The following is a 21,918-nucleotide window of genomic DNA, read 5'->3' as shown; positions in this document are numbered from 1 at the left end:
TTTATGCTACTTGAACTTAAAGGAGAAAATGCTACATCTTACCCTGTTGAAACTGTTGGGGAAGTGGTGACAGAGTAGTAGCCCATTGTGAGAGTTGACAGTTATCGTTATGACTAACAGCTCGGTTTTACTGATTATATTGCAGAAAATTTAGTGATTAGAACACATTGGATGAGATCAATGTTGGTTACTGCTATTTTGTGTGTGTAAAATGTTCTTAGAGAACTCTCAGACATCAGTGTGACTTATTTTTTTGCATTACTAACATAAATGCTGAGTAAGAATATTGTGAAAGAAGGTAAGTTAGCTTTTAGCTCTGTAAGTCCTTACCATTTGTTTTACTAAATTGAGCTGAATCTTCAGCTCATTTTGAGCTTTTTGAAAAGAGATGTTGTCTTGTTGATATGAAAGAACCTGTTTGTCCAAAGTTATTGCTAAAGAATTGAACCTAAAGGATAAGAGCAGTAGGCAGGAATAGGCTTTTTGCTGGTTTTCTTGAAGTGGTGTGGCTTATATAGGGAAAAAAATGCCAACAAACCAGCAAACACACACACCCCCCCAACAAACAAACAAAAAAAAACCCACAAGAAAACAAACCAAGAAAAATACCTTAGGCTTTGTCTTCTGAATTGACCAATATAAAGGTAGCAGCAGAAATATCAGTAAGTATAATGTTAATCCATTATGTTTTTAAAGTAGAGGAAGTTAATTTGTGATCCTTCTCGGTAGATTTTCAGAATGCATATGTATATATCTTGCTGTTTCTAATGTTTGGTTTCCTTACAGAATCTTGTTACCACAGTAGTGTAATTTTTATTTCAGTTTTGAGGCCTGAATGCCGGTCCTGTGAATGGGATGCAGCAGCAGTCTACTACTTGTTGCTGTGTTTCTTCACCTAATTGTTTGTAATCACCAAATAGTACTTGCATTACTAGCCGTAAAACTTAAACTTACATGCGAGTTCCTTTCAAAGAATTTTGTCAGGAATTCACTTTTATTACGATTTTGAATTAAAAACTGGCAGCATTGTTTGCATGTGTGTTGCAGTGTAGTAAATGGCAGCAAATAGTTCTAACTTTTGTCTTTGTTAACTAGTGTGTTGAAGCTAAAAATGTTGGCTTTGATGTTGCTCCCCACACCCGTTCTCTTGAACAATTGAAAATAAGATTGAATTGTATTTTGTTCAAGTTTGCTGGTGTTAGTGCGCAGAATTTCTTTAACTGATGAAAAAAGGAGGCCAGGAAAGAATTGGTACTTGTAGCTAGTAGCTCCATGTTTTCCTTCTGTCCCCTTCCTAGGAGAAGTAAAAACTTTGGCACTGGAACACCATGAGCAATTCTGCAAAACTCTGGTTTAATTCCTTTAGAACAGGATTGAACTTCATAGTTATTTTGCCTACTCGAGAAACTGTACACTAACCAGTTTAAGAATAGCTGTATGGATTTTTTTATTCTCAGTTCATACCATTTGTTTTAGTAAAATATGCATGAATAATCCATAGTTCTGCTGAATAGTATTGTCTGCCACAGAGTGCTCAGATTTACTGTTTAGGTATTTTCATGGCTCTTGTGTATGTTGGTTTTTTTTCTCAGAGTATGAGCTTGAATAAACACATAATGAATAGTATCTTGATTGATCTTCAGAGAAACTTCAGCATTTGAAAACTTTTGTGTTATTTTGGGGTTATCACTTGCTTTTTTTAGTTATATGTATATACTTTTCCTCTGAACTTTGTGTTTTTCCTGGATGGTTTTGTTCAAGACTTGAAGGAAGTGATGTATTTATAGAAGGTAGTTCCAGTGACTACGGCTTCTTAATGTTCACCTTGTGATAAGGCACAGTAGAACAATTACAACACTTGCTAATTTGTGCCTTCAGCATTTGTTCTTTAGTCATTTATGTGTACATTTTGAAAACAAGTAATACGTATTACAGTCGTCATCTTACAATGACATTAAGTAAATGGGAACTCATGGGTGTAACTAAACTATGACTTTGTATTATCAAAGTTTCATTCAGTACTCTGGAGGATCGCATTCAGCTAGCTCGATACCACTTAGTGTTGCAAATAAGTGTCGATACTCTGCAACAGGAGGATTACCAGGGTGAAGAAATATAAATACAGAAGCAGTAAACAAACCAAACCACTCTTAAATGAATGCTAGGAAGCCAGCTAAATGTTAACTGTAAGATAAATCTCATTTTAGAACTAGGTGGGTTTTTTTTTGTACGATCAGGTGGTCCTGTGCTTGTGTTGAGGATGGTCTTCAAGAGTTTACGGGAGACAAGCTCTGTTTGAAATACTGGATGCATTGGATGTATGTTTTGTTCTGTTAATGCAGCATCTGGACTGTTTGGGGTTTCTTAAGATTGAAGATTTGAAATACAATGCTACAAACAGTTGTTACAAGAGGATAGCTCATGCTGTCACAAAAAGTAAAGTGAACATAGTTGTTGGTCAGCATAAACGATAAACTAACGGTATTTATTTTTTATGTTTCAGAGTGCTCAAGGACCGAATTCTGTAGCAGATTTTTCTGCGATTAAAGAACTTGATACATTAAACAATGAAATAGTAGACCTGCAGAGGTAGGTAAAAGAGGAGTAGTCATAGTTGCCTTAGATTCAATTGTGCTACTTACAGTTAAAAAAAAAAAAAAAAAGTTCAGTGCATAAGAGAAAAACAGGTGGTAATAAGTCTGCTTTGCTAAAAGAAATGGTTAGCATGTCTGTACTACTGTTTAACTCTTTTACCCTTTGTTCACTCAGATGAGTGCATTTAATAACAGGAGGACTGTGAAAGGTCTGTCCATCATGCCTTTTGGGTATGTTTGAGAGCTGCATATCTTAGCATCCTGATATGGAGCTATTCTCTCCTGTTACCTTCATTAGCGGATGAGAATGGAGCAGGTGTTTAGGATGCTGGAGTGATGATATAAATTGGTATTAGTTGTCTTTGATTTGTAGAGCGAATTCTAAGGACTCTCTTTCTAGTGGCCGTGAGGAAGCGAGATGAGAAAGATCAAGAAATATGTAGGGTAGAGAGTGGGAAGATGAATGTATATGGACCCCTGCTAGGGTTTTGATGGTGGTGAAGATGGACATGCTTCTCTTCTGTTTAGTAAAATAAACTGTTGCACTGAGAAAAATTGTTTTAATATGAGATCTGCAGACCCTTGGGTTCCATTAATTATTTAAAAGATAATTATGAAAATAATTTCAAGTGACTAAGAAGATCAGGTTCATGTATGTTGTATAGCCTTCGTCATACTCCCAAGGCATAGCATAGTTTTCTGTAGTGATTTTTTTTTGCATGTGTGTGATACCATAAATCTACTGAAAATTCTATTAAGAACAGTTGATTCTACTATTTTGGAAGTGAGGGTGCTTTGTCACGATGAAATCTGCCTGTCTTATTCATGTCGGTTGCACGAATGATTTAATTTTGGCAGTATGTCAAAGCACAGTCTGTTTCCTAAATACATAAATGTTTTTTCATTTCAGCTGCTTATTCTCCCTCTTACTACTCCCACTGCCTCTTCACTTCCCCCTGCTATGTTTTCCTCTGTTGTTCTTTAGGTTGTGTTAATTCCAATTTTGGACTTTCATATTTATCGGCCTGAGAATGCTTTACAACCCTGTATGTTTGACGTTAGTATCTTAGAGGGAAATGATTTGTTCACTAGCACGAATTTTTAGGTAATGTTGGTTTCCACTGGGTGGGCTTGCAGCCTAACATGCAAGCCAGTCTGGTTGTCTTGTTTTCTTTTCTTGCTGTGAGGTATGAAGGAACCATGGCCTTTGGAAAGTCATTGCTTCCATTTCTTCAGTGGCAGATAGACTCGAACAATTATTTAAGGCGCATTACTGGATTGTTGAAGATACGGTAGGGGCAGCTATTTGTATGTATTTATTTTTGGAAAGGGGAAATTCTGCCTGTGATTTAGAGGTTCAGAGCAGAACTGGATTAACAATCAGAGGGTTAAGCTTCTGAGTGACAGAAGTATAATAGTGAGAGGTTTGTGCGGTTTCATTGAGAATGATAAGCAAACTCTCAATGTCATAAAGTGAGTTGTGACTAAAGTAAAATTTTTTTCATTTTTATTTTTTCTATAAAATTATTTTTTTACTATTACTTGGAAATCCTTTAGCCACTGTAGACGAGTTACTTCGATAGCAGAGTAAATATTACTTTTCTGTACCTTTCCTAAGCACAGGTAGCAACGCTAGGTAAATGTAGGAAACTTATTTCACTTTTGGCAAATCCACGTTTCAGTTATAAGTGTTGAAGTACACTTTGTCTTGACAGTTATCATATAAAAATGTAATTTAAACTTGGTGGGTTTTTTTTCATTATTAAATAAGATACATTGTTCAGCTATTGAACTCGATATGTAGTAATTCTAGTCCATGATTCCATTGGGAAGTATCCATGAGAGCTGCATTTCTGAGACCCACTAATAGAAATTGAATCTATTTTTGAAGTGCACTTGGGAAAAATAACAAAAAGGCAGCAGAGGAAATGCCCAAAAGAATGACAATGTGTGGAAAACACAGCTTTTTGAGAGACTGAGTGAAGAATACAGAGGTGATGTGTTTGTGGCTCAACACTTTGTGTGGGAAAGATTTCTGGTAGCCAATAGCTTTTAAATCTAATTCAGTGAAAACAATGTCAGGAAGGTGGAGGTTGAAGATCAGATGAAGACTAAAATGCAGAACACTTATTAGTGAGGATAATTCCCCACTGGTAGGGGATTGATTTGCCTAGGGACGTTGTGGAATCTGCATCATTTTGAGCCTGTCAGCACTGCTGCCTGTAAGTTCTGTTTCAGTTGTACTATATTTTTAGAAAGCTATTTGAAGCTTTTTTGATCAGCATTGTGGGAGTCTAGACCAGATGTTCTTAATATTCTTTTTTTGAGCTATAAAACCTTTTTCTTCCCCAGCAAACCCTGCTTTGCTTTTGTGTATTCAAAGCTAGCTATAGCCTGCAAATTAGGGGAATTTCTTCAAGCTTTACCAATACTACATTCCTCTCTAAGCATGTTAAGTAGTTGAGCTTAATTTAGTGTATCTCACCAGCGGTGCCATCCTTTGCATACGTTGGACAGCAACAGTTATATTGTCTTGAATATAAATTGGGTTAAAGAGAGCGTAAAGCTGCTACGTTGGTCTCTCTAAAGTAAGGAAATGGCAAAACGTCCCCAGAAAAACAGGGCAGCCTTTCCCTGCCATACATTTGCATCAAGCCTTTGTTTCAAAGTTGAGAGATGTACTGCTTCTTGGCAAAGCAATGGTAAGATTCTTTTTGTAGGTTAGATGATTTCTTTTAGGCTGTGGTTTGGAAGTAACTGAGCTGTTGCAGCTGAAAAGGTTGAGGGGAACAAAGGGGAAACAAGAAGAAACAAGGCAAAATTACCCTAGGCGGTTTTTCTAGTGTTGCCGAACTGAAATACTACTACACTTATGAATTCCCAAAATTACAAATGTTTGTGAAAATAAGAAACGTTGGGCAACTGTGAGTGTAGGTAATGCTACCAGCTCTGTGAGCAGTCATCTGTCTATTACGGAAAAGAATTATGATTTCTTTACTTTTTTTGCTTTTGTAACTAAGTGTTATTCCAAGTGTTAGGCATCAAGAAGCCTGGCCAGGGTCGGTTTATGTTTGTCTTGAATGCCTCTACTGACACAGGGACTCCACAGTTGTCAGCTGTAACAAATATTTGCAATGTGCCATTTGGGAGCCATCCCATTTATAAATTGCTCAATGCACAAATTAGTATAAACCTGATGGATTTACTGAGATTATTTGATTGTAAATCATGAAGTATCTGCATTGGAGGAACCATCTGTTAGCTTTGAGGATTTTTTTAATGATTGGTTTTAGTTTCTTTAGAAGGTTCTCCTGACCTGACTACTATTAAAATGCATAGGGAAATTGTATTGTTTTCGTAAATAGACTTGAATTGGTTACGAGTGTCCTTCATTGGCAGACCACAGTGCTTTTTGGGTCATTGGGGTATTTTTGTTGGTGGGTTGTTTTTTGTTTGTGTGGGTTTTTTGGTTTTGTTTTCCGTTTGGGGTTCCCCCCCCTCCCCCAAGTACTGATGTGGTAAGGGACTTTATGATCCAGGAAATCTGTCATATCCAATGAATCAATTTTGTTACTTGTTTTTGGTTCTTTCAGTTGCTGAGCATTCCTACAGGGGCATACCAGATAGTTTGTAAAAGAAATGGAGGCATTCAGAAGAATTAGTGAATTAAGTAGGTCTGTGTTGTCTTTTTTTTTGAAACAAAGAGGCATTGCTGGGGGGGAGGAGGGGATGTGTTATGTGTAGACTATATACACTCAGCTTGTTTTCCTTTGCCTGAGATTGCTGCCTAAGCTTTTCTTGTTCTGCCTGACAATACTTCTTTCACTTGAGTTTTTCAAATTCATTGTTTGTGTTGTGATTTAGCCAGCGTAAGCTGCCTGTGGGTGGGTTTTGTATCCTGTTGCTTGCTTAGCATAGTCCAGATTGCAAGATTTAGGTACCTGGCTTCTGTTGAAGTAAAAGGGAAGTGATTGTCATCTCTGACACTCTCAGGCATGTCAGTGACAGTAATGTTGAAAAGCTGTATATTAAAGCATACATACCTGCTTGGATTTCTATTTCCTACTCAGTTTTCATACCCAAGCAGGAAAAATAACAAGCATTTGTTTACCTCATCAATTATTCTCTTTTATCTTCAATCAGGAATAATAAGCCTGGATGTTTGCAAGCTCTCAGATGGGTGTCTGAGAGCTTGAAGGTATTTTTCAGCCTGACTTGTATTTAGATCTGTGAAAGTGCTTTATTGAAATTGATACCCTTTGTTCATGAAAAGTTACAGGAAGCAAAATCAACAGAACTTGTTTCAACCCTGTGTTGCAATGCTTTAAATATCTAAGTACAGCTATGCTACAAATACTGGTTTATTGAGCTATAAGTGTGTGCTATAGCTTTGATGGAAATGGTAGATTTGCTTAGAATTTCCATGATGCTTTTTTTCTGATGAATGGAGAGTGGGTAATTTTATGAAACTCGAAGGTTCACATTTAACAAAATAACCAGCTTTGTTCTTCAGAGTTCCTCTTCCCATGTCTTTCCTTTTCCTTCCATTTAAACCTTCCCTTTGGGCACAGCCAGCAAGTTGCTCTTTAATCAGATACTGAGATAAATAATAGCAGAACATAATCTATAATAATTTTTTTCCGAGTACATGTTCATTTAAGATCTGTGCCATCTGGATATTTTTTTTTTTATTTTCCATTGTGCATGCTTTAGAGGTAAACAAGAATTCCTCAGCTTCAGTAAAAAGAATTGCTTTACTCTGGAGTTGGAAATCCTTTCGTCTGTATTAGATAAGAGTAAACAGTAAGATTAATAGTTTTAGATTCAATACCAATCTGCTGCTATTAAAATAGGAAGTTACCTTGATTTAAGTATGTGTTAGTAATATAATTTGATAGCTTTTCACTATGGTATTTCATTTAGAAATGTTAGGTTTATCGTTGTTGAAATTCTAACTTTTAATGTGTGTGCTTATTAACAAAATCTTTATGAAAGTAAACATCTGTATACAGAAGATAGTGTTAAAAAAGGAGCTTAATGCTTTTCTGCACCTGTGAAACAAGAAAATATTCCATATACTGTCACAGATAAACACATTATTTTTTTTAAAACAGTAACACTTCTGAGTTGTCTCTTGGTTTGTTCTTTCTTAAAGCTGTTGTTTTGTCTGACTGCCAAGAATTTATTGATGATAATTCCCCTGTCATCAGTAGTCACTTTTAAACTTGAATAAACGTCTGTAGAGACAGACTTGAATGTGACACAGCAAATAACTACCTATGTGGTCTCTGAGCAGATAGTGATTACAGGGAGCTAACCTTTCTTCTTCTGACTGAGCTTACCAACAGATATATCTAAAATCTGATAGGCAAAGTTCATTAATCAGGTAGATTGGCCTGCTGGAAATGTTTTCTAGCTGCTGCTAGTGCAGGAATTACTGTGTTTGCAGGGGTTAAGAGATGGAATCTGATGCAATCCCTCCCACTTTTCCCAGCAGTTTTCATTAGACAAGTGCTCCATAGCAACAGTGAGATCACTGGAGACAGTATTTCATTGATTTCTCCCTCCCGCCCCCTTCCATTTTTGAGCCATTCTTATCACTGAAGTGCAGTTGGGTGAAAAGACAGGGTTGTTTTTTTTTTTTATGCAGAACACTTACGTGTTGTAAATAATTTGGAAAGCAGAAGTCACTTACATCTTTTGTGTTTCATGTTTCACTATGTATTTAAAGAGAGATACAGTCTTAGGGGGCTGGATAACTGTACCTGCTGTAGCTGATGTTCTTAAGTATTCTTGCATTGTTTGCTGGTCTTCTAGGGAAAAGAATAATGTAGAGCAAGACCTGAAGGAGAAAGAAGATGCCATCAAGCAGAGGACAAGTGAGGTCCAGGTAAATAAGACACACAATTATTGTTTGGACACCTGATATTGCTCCATGTGGTTCTTTAATGGCAGTGGGATTACTGAGTCTTTAGGTCACATCACTTAAGTAGTAAAAAGAAAAAAAATTGGTGGCTAAGAAAAAGAATGTACTTTGAAGTGTGTTTTCTATATGAATGTGGGTTGGTGTAGGTGTGTATATTTATATAAATGTGTGAGCTGTTAGGATATGTAGCCTGCATGGAGTTTTAAATGAAAAATATTACAAAAGAATAGATTTCCTCTTTTTCTTTCTTTTTTTTAATTGTTTTTTGGGGTTTTTTTGGTTTGTTTTTTAGGAAGGTTATCTAATGTATAATTAAAGCCAAAGACAATACTGTAGCATCGCAAATTAATAAACTTAAGTGGCTTGTATATGGGGCTGCTTCTTAAGACTCGCAGTAATTACCAGCTTGGGAGGAATGTTGCCTCAAGTGAATTTTGTCTACCATAAATGAATTTTTTAAAAAATCTGTTTGAATTTTATGTAAAAGGATGACATTGAATTTCCAGAATATTGGAAAATTTAAATTTTGCAAGTGTTTTACAGGGATGAAAAATTATACAGTCAGCATCAGTGTTCAGGGTGCTAACAGTCTAGCCAAGCTCTGAATCAAATGCTGCAAAGCAATATTTCAATTAAATTTTAAGCTGCAAAAGCAGCTGGTGTTGCTGCTCTAAGAAAAAAAACCTTCAGTGTTATATCTGATTACTTTACATTTATTTCTACATTTATTTTAGGAATCTTTATTTTAAATAATCTTTATTTGATTAAGAGCAAATAATGCAAGATTTCTGCATTTTGCTTTATGTTGGGCAGAAGAAGAGTTGGTGTGTTACACCAGTTGTGAATTTTGTGCTTGGCTATTTAATATCCTTAGAGCCTGGATGATAATAATGTGACCTTTCAGAAGATAATCAGATGCTGGCCTGTATGTCAGGATGGCAGCTAGATTCAGCAGCTGCAGGAATGCATGCAGAAGTTGCCCATGTCTGTCATTCTGTCCATGCACGCAGCAGTCTCTCTGCTCTCCCTCCCCACTCTGCAGATTGCCTTTTCACACTATTAAAAATTCTTAGGGGTATTCCTGGTTTTGTACATAGGATGATTTTGTTGGTGTGTTCTGGAATCTGTGTGTGTGCATGTGAAGGTTGAGTTCTCTGGTGCCTTTGCACAAAAGGTATATAAAGCTAAATAAAAACCTTAAATCTATAGTATTAGTGCCATCTGCATGGGTTTAGTATTTTATAGTCAGCAGCATCACAGAATCAGTTTAAGTCGTATCTAGAGCAGTAATGTTGGAAGCAACTGTCTCTGGTCTTTAACCTCTTAGTGATCACACCAGCTATTTGTCCCTTGTTAAATACAGAGTTCTGTCAGTCTGCGGAGATGGAACAGTCTATTACCGGCTTGCCAGACAAACAGAAACCATCAGGATCAAATAGGAAATGGCTGCAGCATTTGAGCTGGTGGCCCTTTATCTTGGGCCCTTTCTGGCTCCTGAATGTTGGAGGAGCTGCATGTTTCAGGAAACTTTCTAGAACTTCAGAGAATAGTGGTGACAGACTAATATGCTTTTTTTTTCTTCTGGTTTTATTCTAAAGGTGGCATTTCTAAAGATGATGTACAAAACCAGTGTGTTCTAATCTGCCACCTTGGATCAAGCTAGTTCCATGGCATCCCACTCCAGAGTTTCTACAGAATTACTACTACAAGTCATGATCTCAAATACAGCTGTGGTCTGTGATGGATCAAACTGATTTGTAGAGGGGGAGGGAAAGAATTACAAGGGTTTTTTTCTCATATAAAATAATTTATATACTATGTAAATAATAATAATAAAGACAGGAAAAGTGTTGGAGGAAGACATAGCATACTGATGGGTTTTAATGGGCGTATTAAAATATCAGCTCTTTAGTAGCAAAGGTTAAGGGCTGTTTTTTCTTAAAGTTACAGGCATAGCAACAAAGTTCAAGCCACTTCTAAGGCATCGTTGCCTTAACTTTGTGATTGGATTAGCATTTTCCTATAAATAGGGAAGTAACAAAACTCTGATACAAAGTGTTGCACTTGGCAGTAGAGAACTTTGTCTTACAGAGTTAACGTGTAACTAAAACATTAAGTTTTGAGCAGGTGGCATCTGAAAATGCCCTTACCTGGCTGTCCGCTTGCACCCTCATCGCCAGCCTGATGCAGACACAGGTGTTGGAGCACAGTGTGCTTCAGCAGCTAGATGCTGCCTCAAGCAGTGGGCTTTTGAACACATTCACAAGGCTGTCATCTTCTGTCTAGCACTTCACATGTACAAGCATGGTTTGTCAGTCTACCTGATAAGAAAAGAAAAGCAATCCTCCTGGCTTTCCCAGCAGTTACATGGCCCCTAGAATTTTATTGACATGAAGTCAAGAAGGTCTGTATTTTGGTTTTCAGTGGACCGCTGAAACTTTGTAAAGAAATTTTTAGAACAAATGCACGTAAGTCCTGAACAAAGCATAATATTTTTTGTAACCACTGGGGGAGAAATGTCACTGCATTTGAGATGCTGCTTCAGATAAGGGGTGGGGGTGGGTGGGGTGGGGGGGAGTGAAATATATTTAGGGACTGTAGCCTTCTAAGCAGGGCAGAATGTTTCTGGCCTTCTAGCCTTTTGATCTCCTTGTTGCCCTGAGTTTTCTTAAACAGATTTATGCCCTGAGTATTCTACTCAGCATTGGATTTTCTCTGTTCTTTGTTTATTGCAGTATACCAAAGCCATTAGAAACTCAGTGAAGTTTTAACTTTTCTGTGCGCTTTCAGGCTTAACAGTTCTTAGCACATGCATTGTTTGGTGAAGGACAGACTGGCAAGCTATTGAATCCGTTGCCTGTCTGTGCAAATACAGATCTCTGGACTTTCCTTGGCCTATGCTACATGAGCATGGAGAGTTACAATGTTGTAAATGTAATACAAGGATTACAATTACCGTAAAAATGCTAGTTTGTACCACCTCAAATATGTTAGTGGTTTTCATATAGCAACTCATTCAGTGCTTGAACTTTAAGATGCTGCTTCTCTGCTGAGGGTGTTCTTTGAAATCAAAGCTTAATTGGAGCCTGGTTTACTTCATGAAGATGTATGCCCAGTTCTGTGCATTGTATCTACTCTGACCTTTAATTTTGGAGTGGTTATGTGAACATGTTTAGTTTTTTGTTTTGGTTGGGTTTTTTTCCTTCTTTTCTCTTCTGGGAGCCATCAGGCTTAGTCAGATCTCTTTAGTGATCCTCTAGTGCCTAGGACAGACATTGGTATTCAAGGAACAGCAGCAAGAGTGGAGGTGATCTATATTTAGCTTGTGTGTGAATTTTTGCTTCCTTTTGGAGAAAGGAGACTGAAATCTCTTTAAGCTGTTAGTTTTTCCCCCATTTCTTTTGCTGAGTGTCAGCTGATACTTGCTTTTCAAAGCGATGTAAAAAATGAATGGATCAAGAGTGTCCCAATTATCCAAGTCAGTAGATGCTGGAAGGGCTTTTCGTGTGCACACGGTTTGTCTTTCATAGATTAGAAATAGCCAGTAATTCACCTAGTCTGGCTGCTGTACATCACTCATACTCTTTAATGAACTTCAAATTTGATTTGGGGATTTTTGTGGGGATGTTTCAGTGTTTTGTTTGGGGTTCTTTTGGGGGTGTGTGTGTTTTATTTATTCATAAAAGCATCTATGTTTCTTTTCTTGTTAATGTTTTCTTTGTTGTTTTTCTCCTGTTTGCTTCCTAGTTGTCTTGAGGTTACCTGTTTCCCTAGCATCTATACTGCTGCACCGTATACCTTTGTATTTTGGTCTGGCTTTTTTGTCCTGATTAACCAGAGGTGTTAGCACACATGGATAAGTGATCTCCCTCACCAAAAAAAACCCCAACCAAACAAAACGCCTCTAAAAAAAGGCAACAGAGTCTTAGCTTAGAACAGTGCATGAATGTATGGTCTAATCAGAAATTCGTGTCTGCTTGTTTTCTTATCATCTGTAATTTTCTTTTATCCCTGTTTGTCTTTTACTGTTCATGATTCTTCCTTCATTACCATATTTTCCCAGAAAGGCTGCAATCTTCTCTTTTCATCTAGTACTTTCCTGTATTATTAAGCCCTTTTGATCTCCCTGTGTTATCTCTTCCTCTTGACTTTGACAATTCTTTCTTCTTCCTAAATTCTTTCTTGACTTTTTTTTATGTTATCTCTGGAGTTTGTTGAGGTATAACCATTCTTCTTGCTCAGAAATGAACTAATTTACTATATGATGCTACTTAATGAACTTAGAATGCAAGATACATACTTACTGTTCTTTCATAAATTAAGAGATGCAGTAGTGTTGTGTATGGAATGTGCATTTTTTTACCAGTACTGTTAAATGGAAAATAAGTTTTTGACTGAATTTTGCAAAACCAGAGGCAGGGATGCTCTAGAAGGGGGTGCATGTGGGGTAATAATGCACTGGTTGGTTCTTTACCGTGTTGCTAAAACAAGTTCCTATTTTTGGCCATGTGTTTTTGGAGGGGGAAGAAGCAGAATAAATAATTTCTATCATTAAGGAACTCAGTAAAACATATTGCTAAAAAGGAGAGAGACAATGTAACAGCCTGAATAAAGATGACTTGTAAATTCAAAATGAAACTCTGGCCTTCCTGTAAAACAGTTAATCTCTGTGTTGATACACGATCTTCAATATTTCGGGTCTCTTGTTTCGATGCACCATCTTCAATATTTCAGTGAGATTATTTTTACTAAAGAAAAAGTAAACAACCTCATTATTTTAATGTCTTAGAATTAGAATTTGAGGTTACTTACCTGTCTGACATGTTATAAATGCTGGCTTTTGAAAGGTAATTTGTTGATACTCTGAAATCTGAATTAGTACCACAGCTTATACTGTGGGATTTAGGAGTTAAGAGGAGAGGGGGAACAAATGCAAAGCTAATCTGTTTTATTACAGGATCTACAAGATGAAGTAAAGCGGGAGAGCAGTAATCTGCAAAAGCTGCAAGCTCAGAAACAGGAAGCACAAGAAACCCTTAATGATCTCGATGAGCAGAAGGCCAAATTGGAAGAACAACTGAATGATATCAGGCAGAAGTGTGCAGAGGAGGCCCATTTGGTAAGGTCTAGTGTCTAAGGCCCTGGGAAGAGTAAATGCCTCATTTTAAAGAATGCAGCCCTGCAATATTACAGTTGCTGGGGCAAGAGAAAAAGACTTTAACAAATAAACAGCCTAAGTGTCAAGATTTTTGTGACCATAATACTATAGGAAATACGTCACTCATTTCAGTGACCTGATTCAGTACCAGTGTGTCAACAAATATACAGATATACTTGCAAAAAAATAAGGTCAAGTGCAAACAAATAAGGCAAAACTATAATGCAATAAGTGTAATTAGCACTAATTAGTGGGACTGATTTCTTAGTCATTAAAAAAAATCTTACGGTTATGTAGATTTAAATATCTGAGCTGGTCAGGAAAACAGCTAGAATACTATGATCTTAATGACACTAGTAGGGCATTAATGTTTCCTTCAGGTATGATTTATAATCTCTCCAATAGCTATGAGGTTTTTACTTTTTCTGATCATAAATAATAGTATTTGGGTGTGTTTGGACGTGTGTTTGGTTTGGGTTTTTTATTTGGCTTTGAAGTATTGTTCGTGCTTTAGATTGCCATGCTGAAGGCTGAAATAACAAGCCAGGAATCAAAGATTTCAGCATATGAAGATGAACTGACCAAAGCTCAAGAGGAGCTGAGTCGCCTGCAGCAAGAAACTGCAGAGCTCGAGCATTGCATAGAGTCTGGGAAAGCACAGCTGGGACCTCTTCAGCAACATCTGCAGGATTCACAACAGGAAATCAATTCAGTAAGGCAATGTGAAAGACCCCCCCGAAAGGTTTTGGGTTTTTTTTTTAGCTGACAACCTTTAGTGTGGTTTTTCTTAAGGGGAAGGCGTTGTTTTCTTTTTTCTTCACTGTTTGCTCATGGCTTTAGCTGCTTACACATGTGTTCTGTGCTAGCAGCTGTTAGGATTCTTAGAGGCTGACTCAAGTCACTCAAGATACTTCATGATTTTTCTCTGTGTTGTTAATAAAAAGGGATTAATTTATTATATTTCATAAATAATTTATCTTAATGTAATGAATGAAAAATGGATAACGCAGGTTTAAATTCTCTGTGTCCAGTAGTTATTTAAGCTTTCTTCCTCAGCTGTGGCCTGAGGCATGCTCTCACTTTTCTTTAATTGATGTGAATTGGTATAAAATTGCTAATATCATTTACTTAGTGTATTGCTGAAGGGGGAAAGTAAGGTGAATGTAAGAATAAATTGGGCTGAGACTAGATACTGAGAAGCAGGGAGGTGGCTGCACTGGTTTTTAAGCATCGTGCTTTGAAACATCTGCTGTTGTTTTAAAGGAATACTTTCAGCTCCTGTTGTAATCAGTGATTATTACTTCAGTGATGCGTTAGCTTGTATACCCTTTCCTCATCATTCTTCCCCTTCTCTGACTTGCCAGCTGTCTATTAGTCAGTCACATCTTTATCAAGTTAAAACAACATGAAAATCCTTCCCATTAACTTTGAACGCCAGAAATGGCTGGCTTTTGGGTTGGTCATTTCACACAGTTACTATCTGTAACTTGTTAACATTTGTTTATTTTTCTCTTAAGACTTCCGCTGCTAGTGTTCATGCAAGAACACTTCTGTTGAGCCTTATAACGTATTTGTAACTTTTACATTTGGCTTTGAGGTTTAGAAACTTAGAAGTAAATAAATGGATTTTCCATCGTTTCGTCACAGGTAGAGAGAAGCTTGTGCTGTTTCATTATTAATGTACTTGCAGTGAACAGATTCGAGGCTGATAATAGAAGTGGTTATGTTTGACTGTACTACAAACATATATTTTTTTTGATAGATTTTATATCAGTACTCCTGATTTTATTGCTCTTGGCTCACAACAGTAGGTGCTTTGGTGCTTTAGGCAAGATTATCTAATGGTTGGTCTGAGGTCAGTGTATTTGAAAGACACCTGGTGGTGTCTTTGCCACCACCTGATTTGTGACATGTACAAGGCAATGAAAACTCTTATTACGTGATTGACCTAGCAGAAGTTGGTGGGATTTAGACACCTGAATACCTGAACTATGTTTATCCTTCTGCATAATCTGCCAAATCCAGTAATTTCTTCGTAACTGGCAGGCTGGTTGTAAATGTTTGTTGTGAGGCACTGCACTAAGCATATTGCTGAAATAATAGCATGTGAATGTAACTGCTTAGGAAGATATACTGTGGGTTTTGTAGACTTCAAAAGTCATGTGGGAAAAGGTAATGAATTTGTGATTTTCCTTCTTGGAAGATGAGAATTCTGATAAAGTGGCCTTTTTAGTTTAGAGTTTAAGGCAATTGCAAATACATAATTTAAAAAAACAAACAAACAAAACCAAAAAACAACCACGCCAAACAAAACTAAACAAACAACCCCCCCTGAAAGCTTTGCAGCTCTTCTTCTGAGTTTGAGTAGAAATAAAGCAACAAGTCTGGATGTTGCCAGGGATGCAGTCTACTTCCTTGACATGAGAAGGTTCTCAGGTCTGTCCTTCAACCACATTGCACCTCTTCTAAATCAGACTTGTGCTTATCTGTCATATTTTACCCTTTGATTGAAACAACATGGGGTTTATTGTCTTTGCCTTTGAAAGGAAGAATTTAAGACATACATCTTCCATCTTATATTTAAGAGGGACTGGTCATATAATAGCTTCTCTGTGCTGCCATACTGATGCATATACATTATTTTTGTTTACAGGTGCAGACGAAACTTCTTGAGCTGAAAGAACTGGAAAATAATCAATTTAGTTGGCACTCTCAGCCACATAATACACTTGTTAATGGAACTGTGGATCATTCTAGTCTTAGCAACAGCAGTAGTGAAACTGCTAACCTTAATGAGAATGCTGAAAGTATAGCAGAAGATGAACAAATAAGCAGTGTGTCTCCAGTGAGTAGTGTTTTCTCTGCTTGATCATGATGCAGTGCAGCTGTGAAGCTGAAGATTGATTGTTTTTAAACACTTGCACAAGTGAAATTTCAGGGGGGTGATCTAAGGGACTGTGTTTCTGCAATCTGAAAGTTGATAAGCAGAAAAGGAGTCAATTTTAGCTTGGCTGGAAAGTATCAATAGAAATTTTTATGTATTTGTTTCCAAAGTAAAATACCATAAACAGAATAGTAGAATTAACATTAAGGGAGAACAGTTGTCTCCAGCTGGTGCAACAAGATGGAATAAGCAATAGTACTAAAAATCTAAAGCTGTCTTGCCTCACATGTCCCTCCTTATGTCCCAGTAGATTCTTGATGTCTTGAGGTTTTTTGGTGTGTTCCATAATAAGTATGAACCTCTTGAAGTATCCCTCAGTATATTTTTTTTAGCTATTTAATACTTAACAGAAGACTACACAATATAATTTTTATTTATTTATGGTGAATTCCTTTTATCCTTATGTAGATGAGGAATAGTCCTGAAACAACAGCCTCTGTTGTAAAAGAGGAGAAAGAGACCCCAGCTGCAACAATTACCAAAAAAGTGAGTTTATTCAGATTTGGGGGAGGAAAAAGTACATTAAAAAAATCCCGGTTAAACTGTTTCAGGCTTGCACCATGGACAGAAAAGAACAGAGAAATAAAATTGTCACTACTTACTTTATTTAGTGTGATGTCACAAAAACATTTCATCTCATATAGTAGACAAGTAGTTGTTGAGAAATATTTTGGATCTCCATTGATGAATTATGTAGAATTCTAGCTGTCTCTTTTTTTCAGCTTTAAGAAACTACTAAATGGTAATACAAGATGACATAAGTGTGTTTTATCCTGTATGTCTTTAAAAATTTAATACCTTTCTCTACTTCTTTCGCATTGCCCAGGAAGATCCATTTGATGCTGAATCTCATCCATTGCCTGATCTAGTTTCTGAAGCCAACTTAGAGTTCTTCCAGTCTGACCCTTTTGTTGGCAGTAAGTAAACTTCTAAGTGCAGATTTGCAGAAACAGGTCTTATATAAACACATCTCGGGCTAATCTTCACCTTGGAACTGCTCTTTATAGAATAAATGTGAAGATGTTTGAGTGACAGGAGTGTGGAGCCAGTAGCATTACAAAAATAGACGTGATAGAAATGAGAGTTCCAGGGTGGTTCTCCTTCCTTCATGTGGAGTTTCTAATTAGCTGTGAAAATTACACCTTTCCCTCACTGCTTTGCCTAAGAACTTATATTATCTCCCTCCTCGTTTGCATTTTGGCCTTAAAGGTGTGGACAAACTTGTGATACATGTGGTGCCACTGATCTAATTTGCAGCACAGATCCACGAATGGATCAACTGAGGGTTCAGTGAGCTGTGGTGTGGGGAGGGTGTGGGTGGCTGAGAATGAATGGCTGTGGCCTACTTGTGGTGAGTTTGGCACTCAGAAAAAGGTAATGTGGAGCTGCTCCATCTGTTCGTCTTGTGCAAGTGCTATGCTTTATTTTAAGAACTTGCTACTTATGACTGCTGTTGCTCTGCTTTTATTTTTTTCTTTTATGTTGGAAGAAGTGATCTGTCTATATGGAGGCACTTGGAGAAAGGGAGTTAATTTGAATTAACTGGTGAAGCAGGTGTTCTCAACCACATATGATTTCACATGCTTTCAGAATTGACATGGTCTTATCAATTTACTCATATCACTTTGAAAGGAAAATAAGCTAAATTTGTTTCAGATCCCTTGGCTTCTGGAAGAATGTCAGTGCCAATTTAATACTTCTGATGAATAAATTAAACTAATTTAAAACAGCTTGAGTGTTTCTGTGTAGATATTGCTTTGTTTATATTGAAGTGGTCCTACTTACAGCACATGACAAGGCCTTTCAGAGGTGAAGGGTATGTCTGTTAACCTTTTGGGCTTTGTGTGCTCTGTGTGTTCAGGGGTAGATACCTACAGCCAAGAGACAGTGTATCTGTGTCTATCAGATGCAGATGAGGGACTAGAACTGATGCCATTGGGACCATGCATCCAGTCCAGAAATGAGCACTTAGGAGCTACTATCCATGGCACCTATGAGAATTAATCAAAACTGGGCTATGCTTCTATCCATGGTTAGCCTGGATTATTGTGGTGATAAATACTGCATAATGTGGGTGTTTACAAGCCAACAGAAATGCATCTTTGAGATGGCTGCTTTTGTGTGTATTTGGTGATGGTAATGAGCTACTTAAAGGATATTTGCTTTGTCCGATACTAGCTCTTGTAGTTCCACTGAAAATAGGGAAGGTGTTCCTCAGAGACAGTTGTTTAAATTCTAGCTCTAGAAATGAGGTTGTATCCAAAAGACCTCAACTGATAATGCTTCATGACAAGTAACTTTTTTTTTTTTTTTTTTTTTTTTAAACAAACAAACAGGTGATCCCTTCAAAGATGATCCTTTTGGGAAAATTGGTAAGTGGCTTTTTAATTTCTAATGTGTTTGTTCTTCTAAATGATTTTTAGTAGAAGAGTATGTGGGGGGAAAGTGTCACCACGTTCAGCATAAAAAAGGTGGACGTGACCCAAAAAGTCACCATAGGATAGACAGATGTATGGCAGTATCAGCTGGCTACTTATGTTAAAGCTTTTCAGAGAAACCCATTGCCAATGAGCTTCTCTCTTGCTGTTGGAAGTATCCTTAGCTGGGATTTAAGTATGTGACAGTGGTGAACATTTTTTGTTCACTTTGCTGCCTTTTTTGTATGTAAAGAACTGGGAGTGTACTCATTTAAAAGCTCTTAACTTCTCAGCTTTCTTTAGAACTAAGTACTGAAAAAGGTGGGAAGTCTTTATTTAGACTGGCTGTATAGGCAATGTCATTGCATTATTCGCTTGGTCCTGGATGGAGTTAACTGGTGACAAAAAAGCAAAATGGCCACTTGGAATGCTATATTAAAACAGTGAAGAAGAGAAAGGTAGGGGAGTTCTGAGAAGCATTAGGTTTTGTAAAATGCTTCATTTTTAGGGGGCTTGGTTAAAGAACTTAGATGCTCAGGTGACTGGAACTGAACCACTGGCACAATTCAAAGTTTTCATGATGTGCAGAAGATGTTGGCTTGTCTAATGTTTTGAATCACAGAATACAAATTATTTACAGATTAATTTTGTACGTCAGAGATCCTTGGTCTTAAATGTGTCACCTTGCAGTATGAAAAAAAGCAATATATTGTTTAGGTTTTAAGATATCAAGCTCATTAAAGCTAGGGGAAATATTAATGGTATGTTTACTTTTTAGATCCCTTTGGTGGTGATCCCTTCAAAGGTTCAGATCCTTTTGCAGCTGACTGTTTTTTCAAACAATCCTCCACTGATCCTTTTGTGACTGCTGGCATTGATCCATTTAGCAGTGCAGACAACAGTAATAATACCACAGTAAGTTTGGTAGCACACCTTTTAATTCCTTATATTATGTGGACAAACTATTTTGTACATTTGGAATGCCTTGAAAAGCTGATATTTAGAAATCATATAGATAAAAGGTTGTCTCCTGCGTCATGGTGCTATCTTGTCTTTTTTGTGTCTTATTTACTAGAAATAGTCAAAGATTAAATAGAAGTAAAATAAAAACATTTTTAAAATGTGTCAGTGTGGAGTTTCATTGCTCCACAGGTAAGAACATTTGAGAATAATGAACTAAGCTCTGTTGATAGCTGGTGGAACTTACTAAAAGTTGAAAGAAACCAAAGATTAATCTTACCAAGTTTTGTTGAGGCTTGATTTTTGCCTCTAGGGCTTATAGGATCAATAAGTATGTTGTGTATCTTATCTCAAATCTGATGTGGTATGGGGGTTCCCCCCTGAAAAGTCAAATTGTTCTGTAGGTGTATGTTCAGGTTTTGCTGTGCTTTTTTAAGAAGTCATTGATGCCCATTCATAACACAGAGATTCTTACTGAATTCACTTTTTTCAAGTGTACTTCAATGTAACTTCTAGCTGTTCACATTGCAACTGAGCAGTTACTGATCAGTCTTGAGCCTAAAATAAGGTAGGGTTGGGCATGAAGCCTTCTCTCATATAGGATAGAACTTGATCAAGATGAAGTAATTTTTAGGGCTGATAGACAAATGATCTAAGAAGCTGAAATTCTTCATGCCATAAGTTTGTTTCCATCCTTTTGCCATCTCCTTTCCTTCTCAGTGCTGCTTTTGTTCATGCCTCACTTCCAATTTTGTGTGTGTATAAAACGTGTGTATACATGTATAAAAATTAAAGATACATGGGGGATTAGGAAGCAAGTTAAGTGGCTGTGGAATGCCTGAAGCGAACCCACAAACTGAAGCCAAGATCGTGAGAAATCTCTGCACCTAACAGTGGTGGTTGTGTCCTTCTGTGTGATGTGCACATCATGCAGGCCTCAAGGTCATATTACACATCACAGCCAGTACCTCCAATCTTAAACATTACTTTTCTACAATCTTCAGTACTTAGCACACTATCCTTTTCCAAGTCTTGATATATTCTAATATGACCAATTCTTGGTCATATTGCAGTCTGATAATAAGAGAAGTCAGAAGGGGGGGGGGGGGGGGGGGGGCGCGGGGAAGAGTGAGGGGCATGGTCAGAGCTGTGGTGTAGGATTAGCAGTAGATTCTTGAGAGATTCTTGATTGCTGAACTGGAATTCTGTATTCATCCTAAATGCTTTGTGATTATGTCTTCATGAAGATGGCTCTGGTTGTAGAAATCTGAGACCAAAATGAATGGTAGATATTCTGAAATTTTGCATTAGTTGTTACCAAGTATATTGCACATATTGTACCTTTTTTTTCCATCCTTTGAAAGCATTAATCACTGTTTTGAGGAGGATTTTCTGTTAATGGACTCTTTTACTGATGCTGATAAAAGCTACTTCCAAAATATTTTATCTTAAAACTTTTACACTAAAATAAGTTGTGATTATATTCTTAGAATGAGGACTCTTCTAAGCTGAAAAACACATTTCACTCCAAAGGAATTTTTAATTTTAGACAGAGACATCAAAGAAGAATGACCCTTTTGCTCCTGGTGGAACAACTGTTACTACATCAAGTGATCCAGGTAAAAGTAAATTATACACATCAGGCTTCTTGGGTTATATTTTTATTTGCTCTTGCTTACTTGTGTTTCTAGTCTTCTTTTTTAACTGAATTTGCAATGGAGCATTTTTGGGGGCTTCCTGCATTTTATTAATTTTCTTATAAAGTATGACATAAGTTTGCAAGGGGCTGTTTTTAGAAAACAAAACTGTCTTATCTGTAGTGCATATCACTGAAGACTGATTCCACAGATATGTTCCTCTGCCTTGCCTAAAACTGGTATAATATCGTGATCTGAGTGTTATGACTATCTGAGTGGTTT

At 37.1% G+C, this 21,918-nt stretch overlaps 1 protein-coding gene across 12 annotated transcripts in view; it reads left to right on the top strand.

The window, feature by feature from the left end:
* EPS15 (epidermal growth factor receptor pathway substrate 15) overlaps window positions 1-21,918 on the top strand; it is a 68,923-nt gene that overhangs the window by 38,680 nt on the left and 8,325 nt on the right. For 9 of the 12 annotated variants that reach the window (XM_055724585.1, XM_055724583.1, XM_055724591.1 and 6 more), the window contains 10 exons: window positions 2,504-2,589; window positions 8,412-8,484; window positions 13,478-13,639; window positions 14,193-14,420; window positions 16,332-16,523; window positions 17,031-17,108; window positions 17,449-17,539; window positions 18,959-18,994; window positions 19,818-19,954; window positions 21,549-21,618. In XM_055724585.1, the coding sequence (XP_055580560.1) occupies window positions 2,504-2,589; window positions 8,412-8,484; window positions 13,478-13,639; window positions 14,193-14,420; window positions 16,332-16,523; window positions 17,031-17,108; window positions 17,449-17,539; window positions 18,959-18,994; window positions 19,818-19,954; window positions 21,549-21,618 (1,153 nt within the window). The remainder of the gene's footprint in view (window positions 1-2,503; window positions 2,590-8,411; window positions 8,485-13,477; window positions 13,640-14,192; window positions 14,421-16,331; window positions 16,524-17,030; window positions 17,109-17,448; window positions 17,540-18,958; window positions 18,995-19,817; window positions 19,955-21,548; window positions 21,619-21,918) is intronic. The other 3 variants (XM_055724592.1, XM_055724587.1, XM_014280911.3) reach the window with 1 other exon arrangement.

Source organism: Falco cherrug, chromosome 12, assembly GCF_023634085.1.
Source record: "Falco cherrug isolate bFalChe1 chromosome 12, bFalChe1.pri, whole genome shotgun sequence".
Taxonomy (NCBI): domain Eukaryota; kingdom Metazoa; phylum Chordata; class Aves; order Falconiformes; family Falconidae; genus Falco; species Falco cherrug.
Note: the sequence above shows the minus strand (reverse complement) of the source record. Positions and strands in the feature narration are given on the sequence as shown.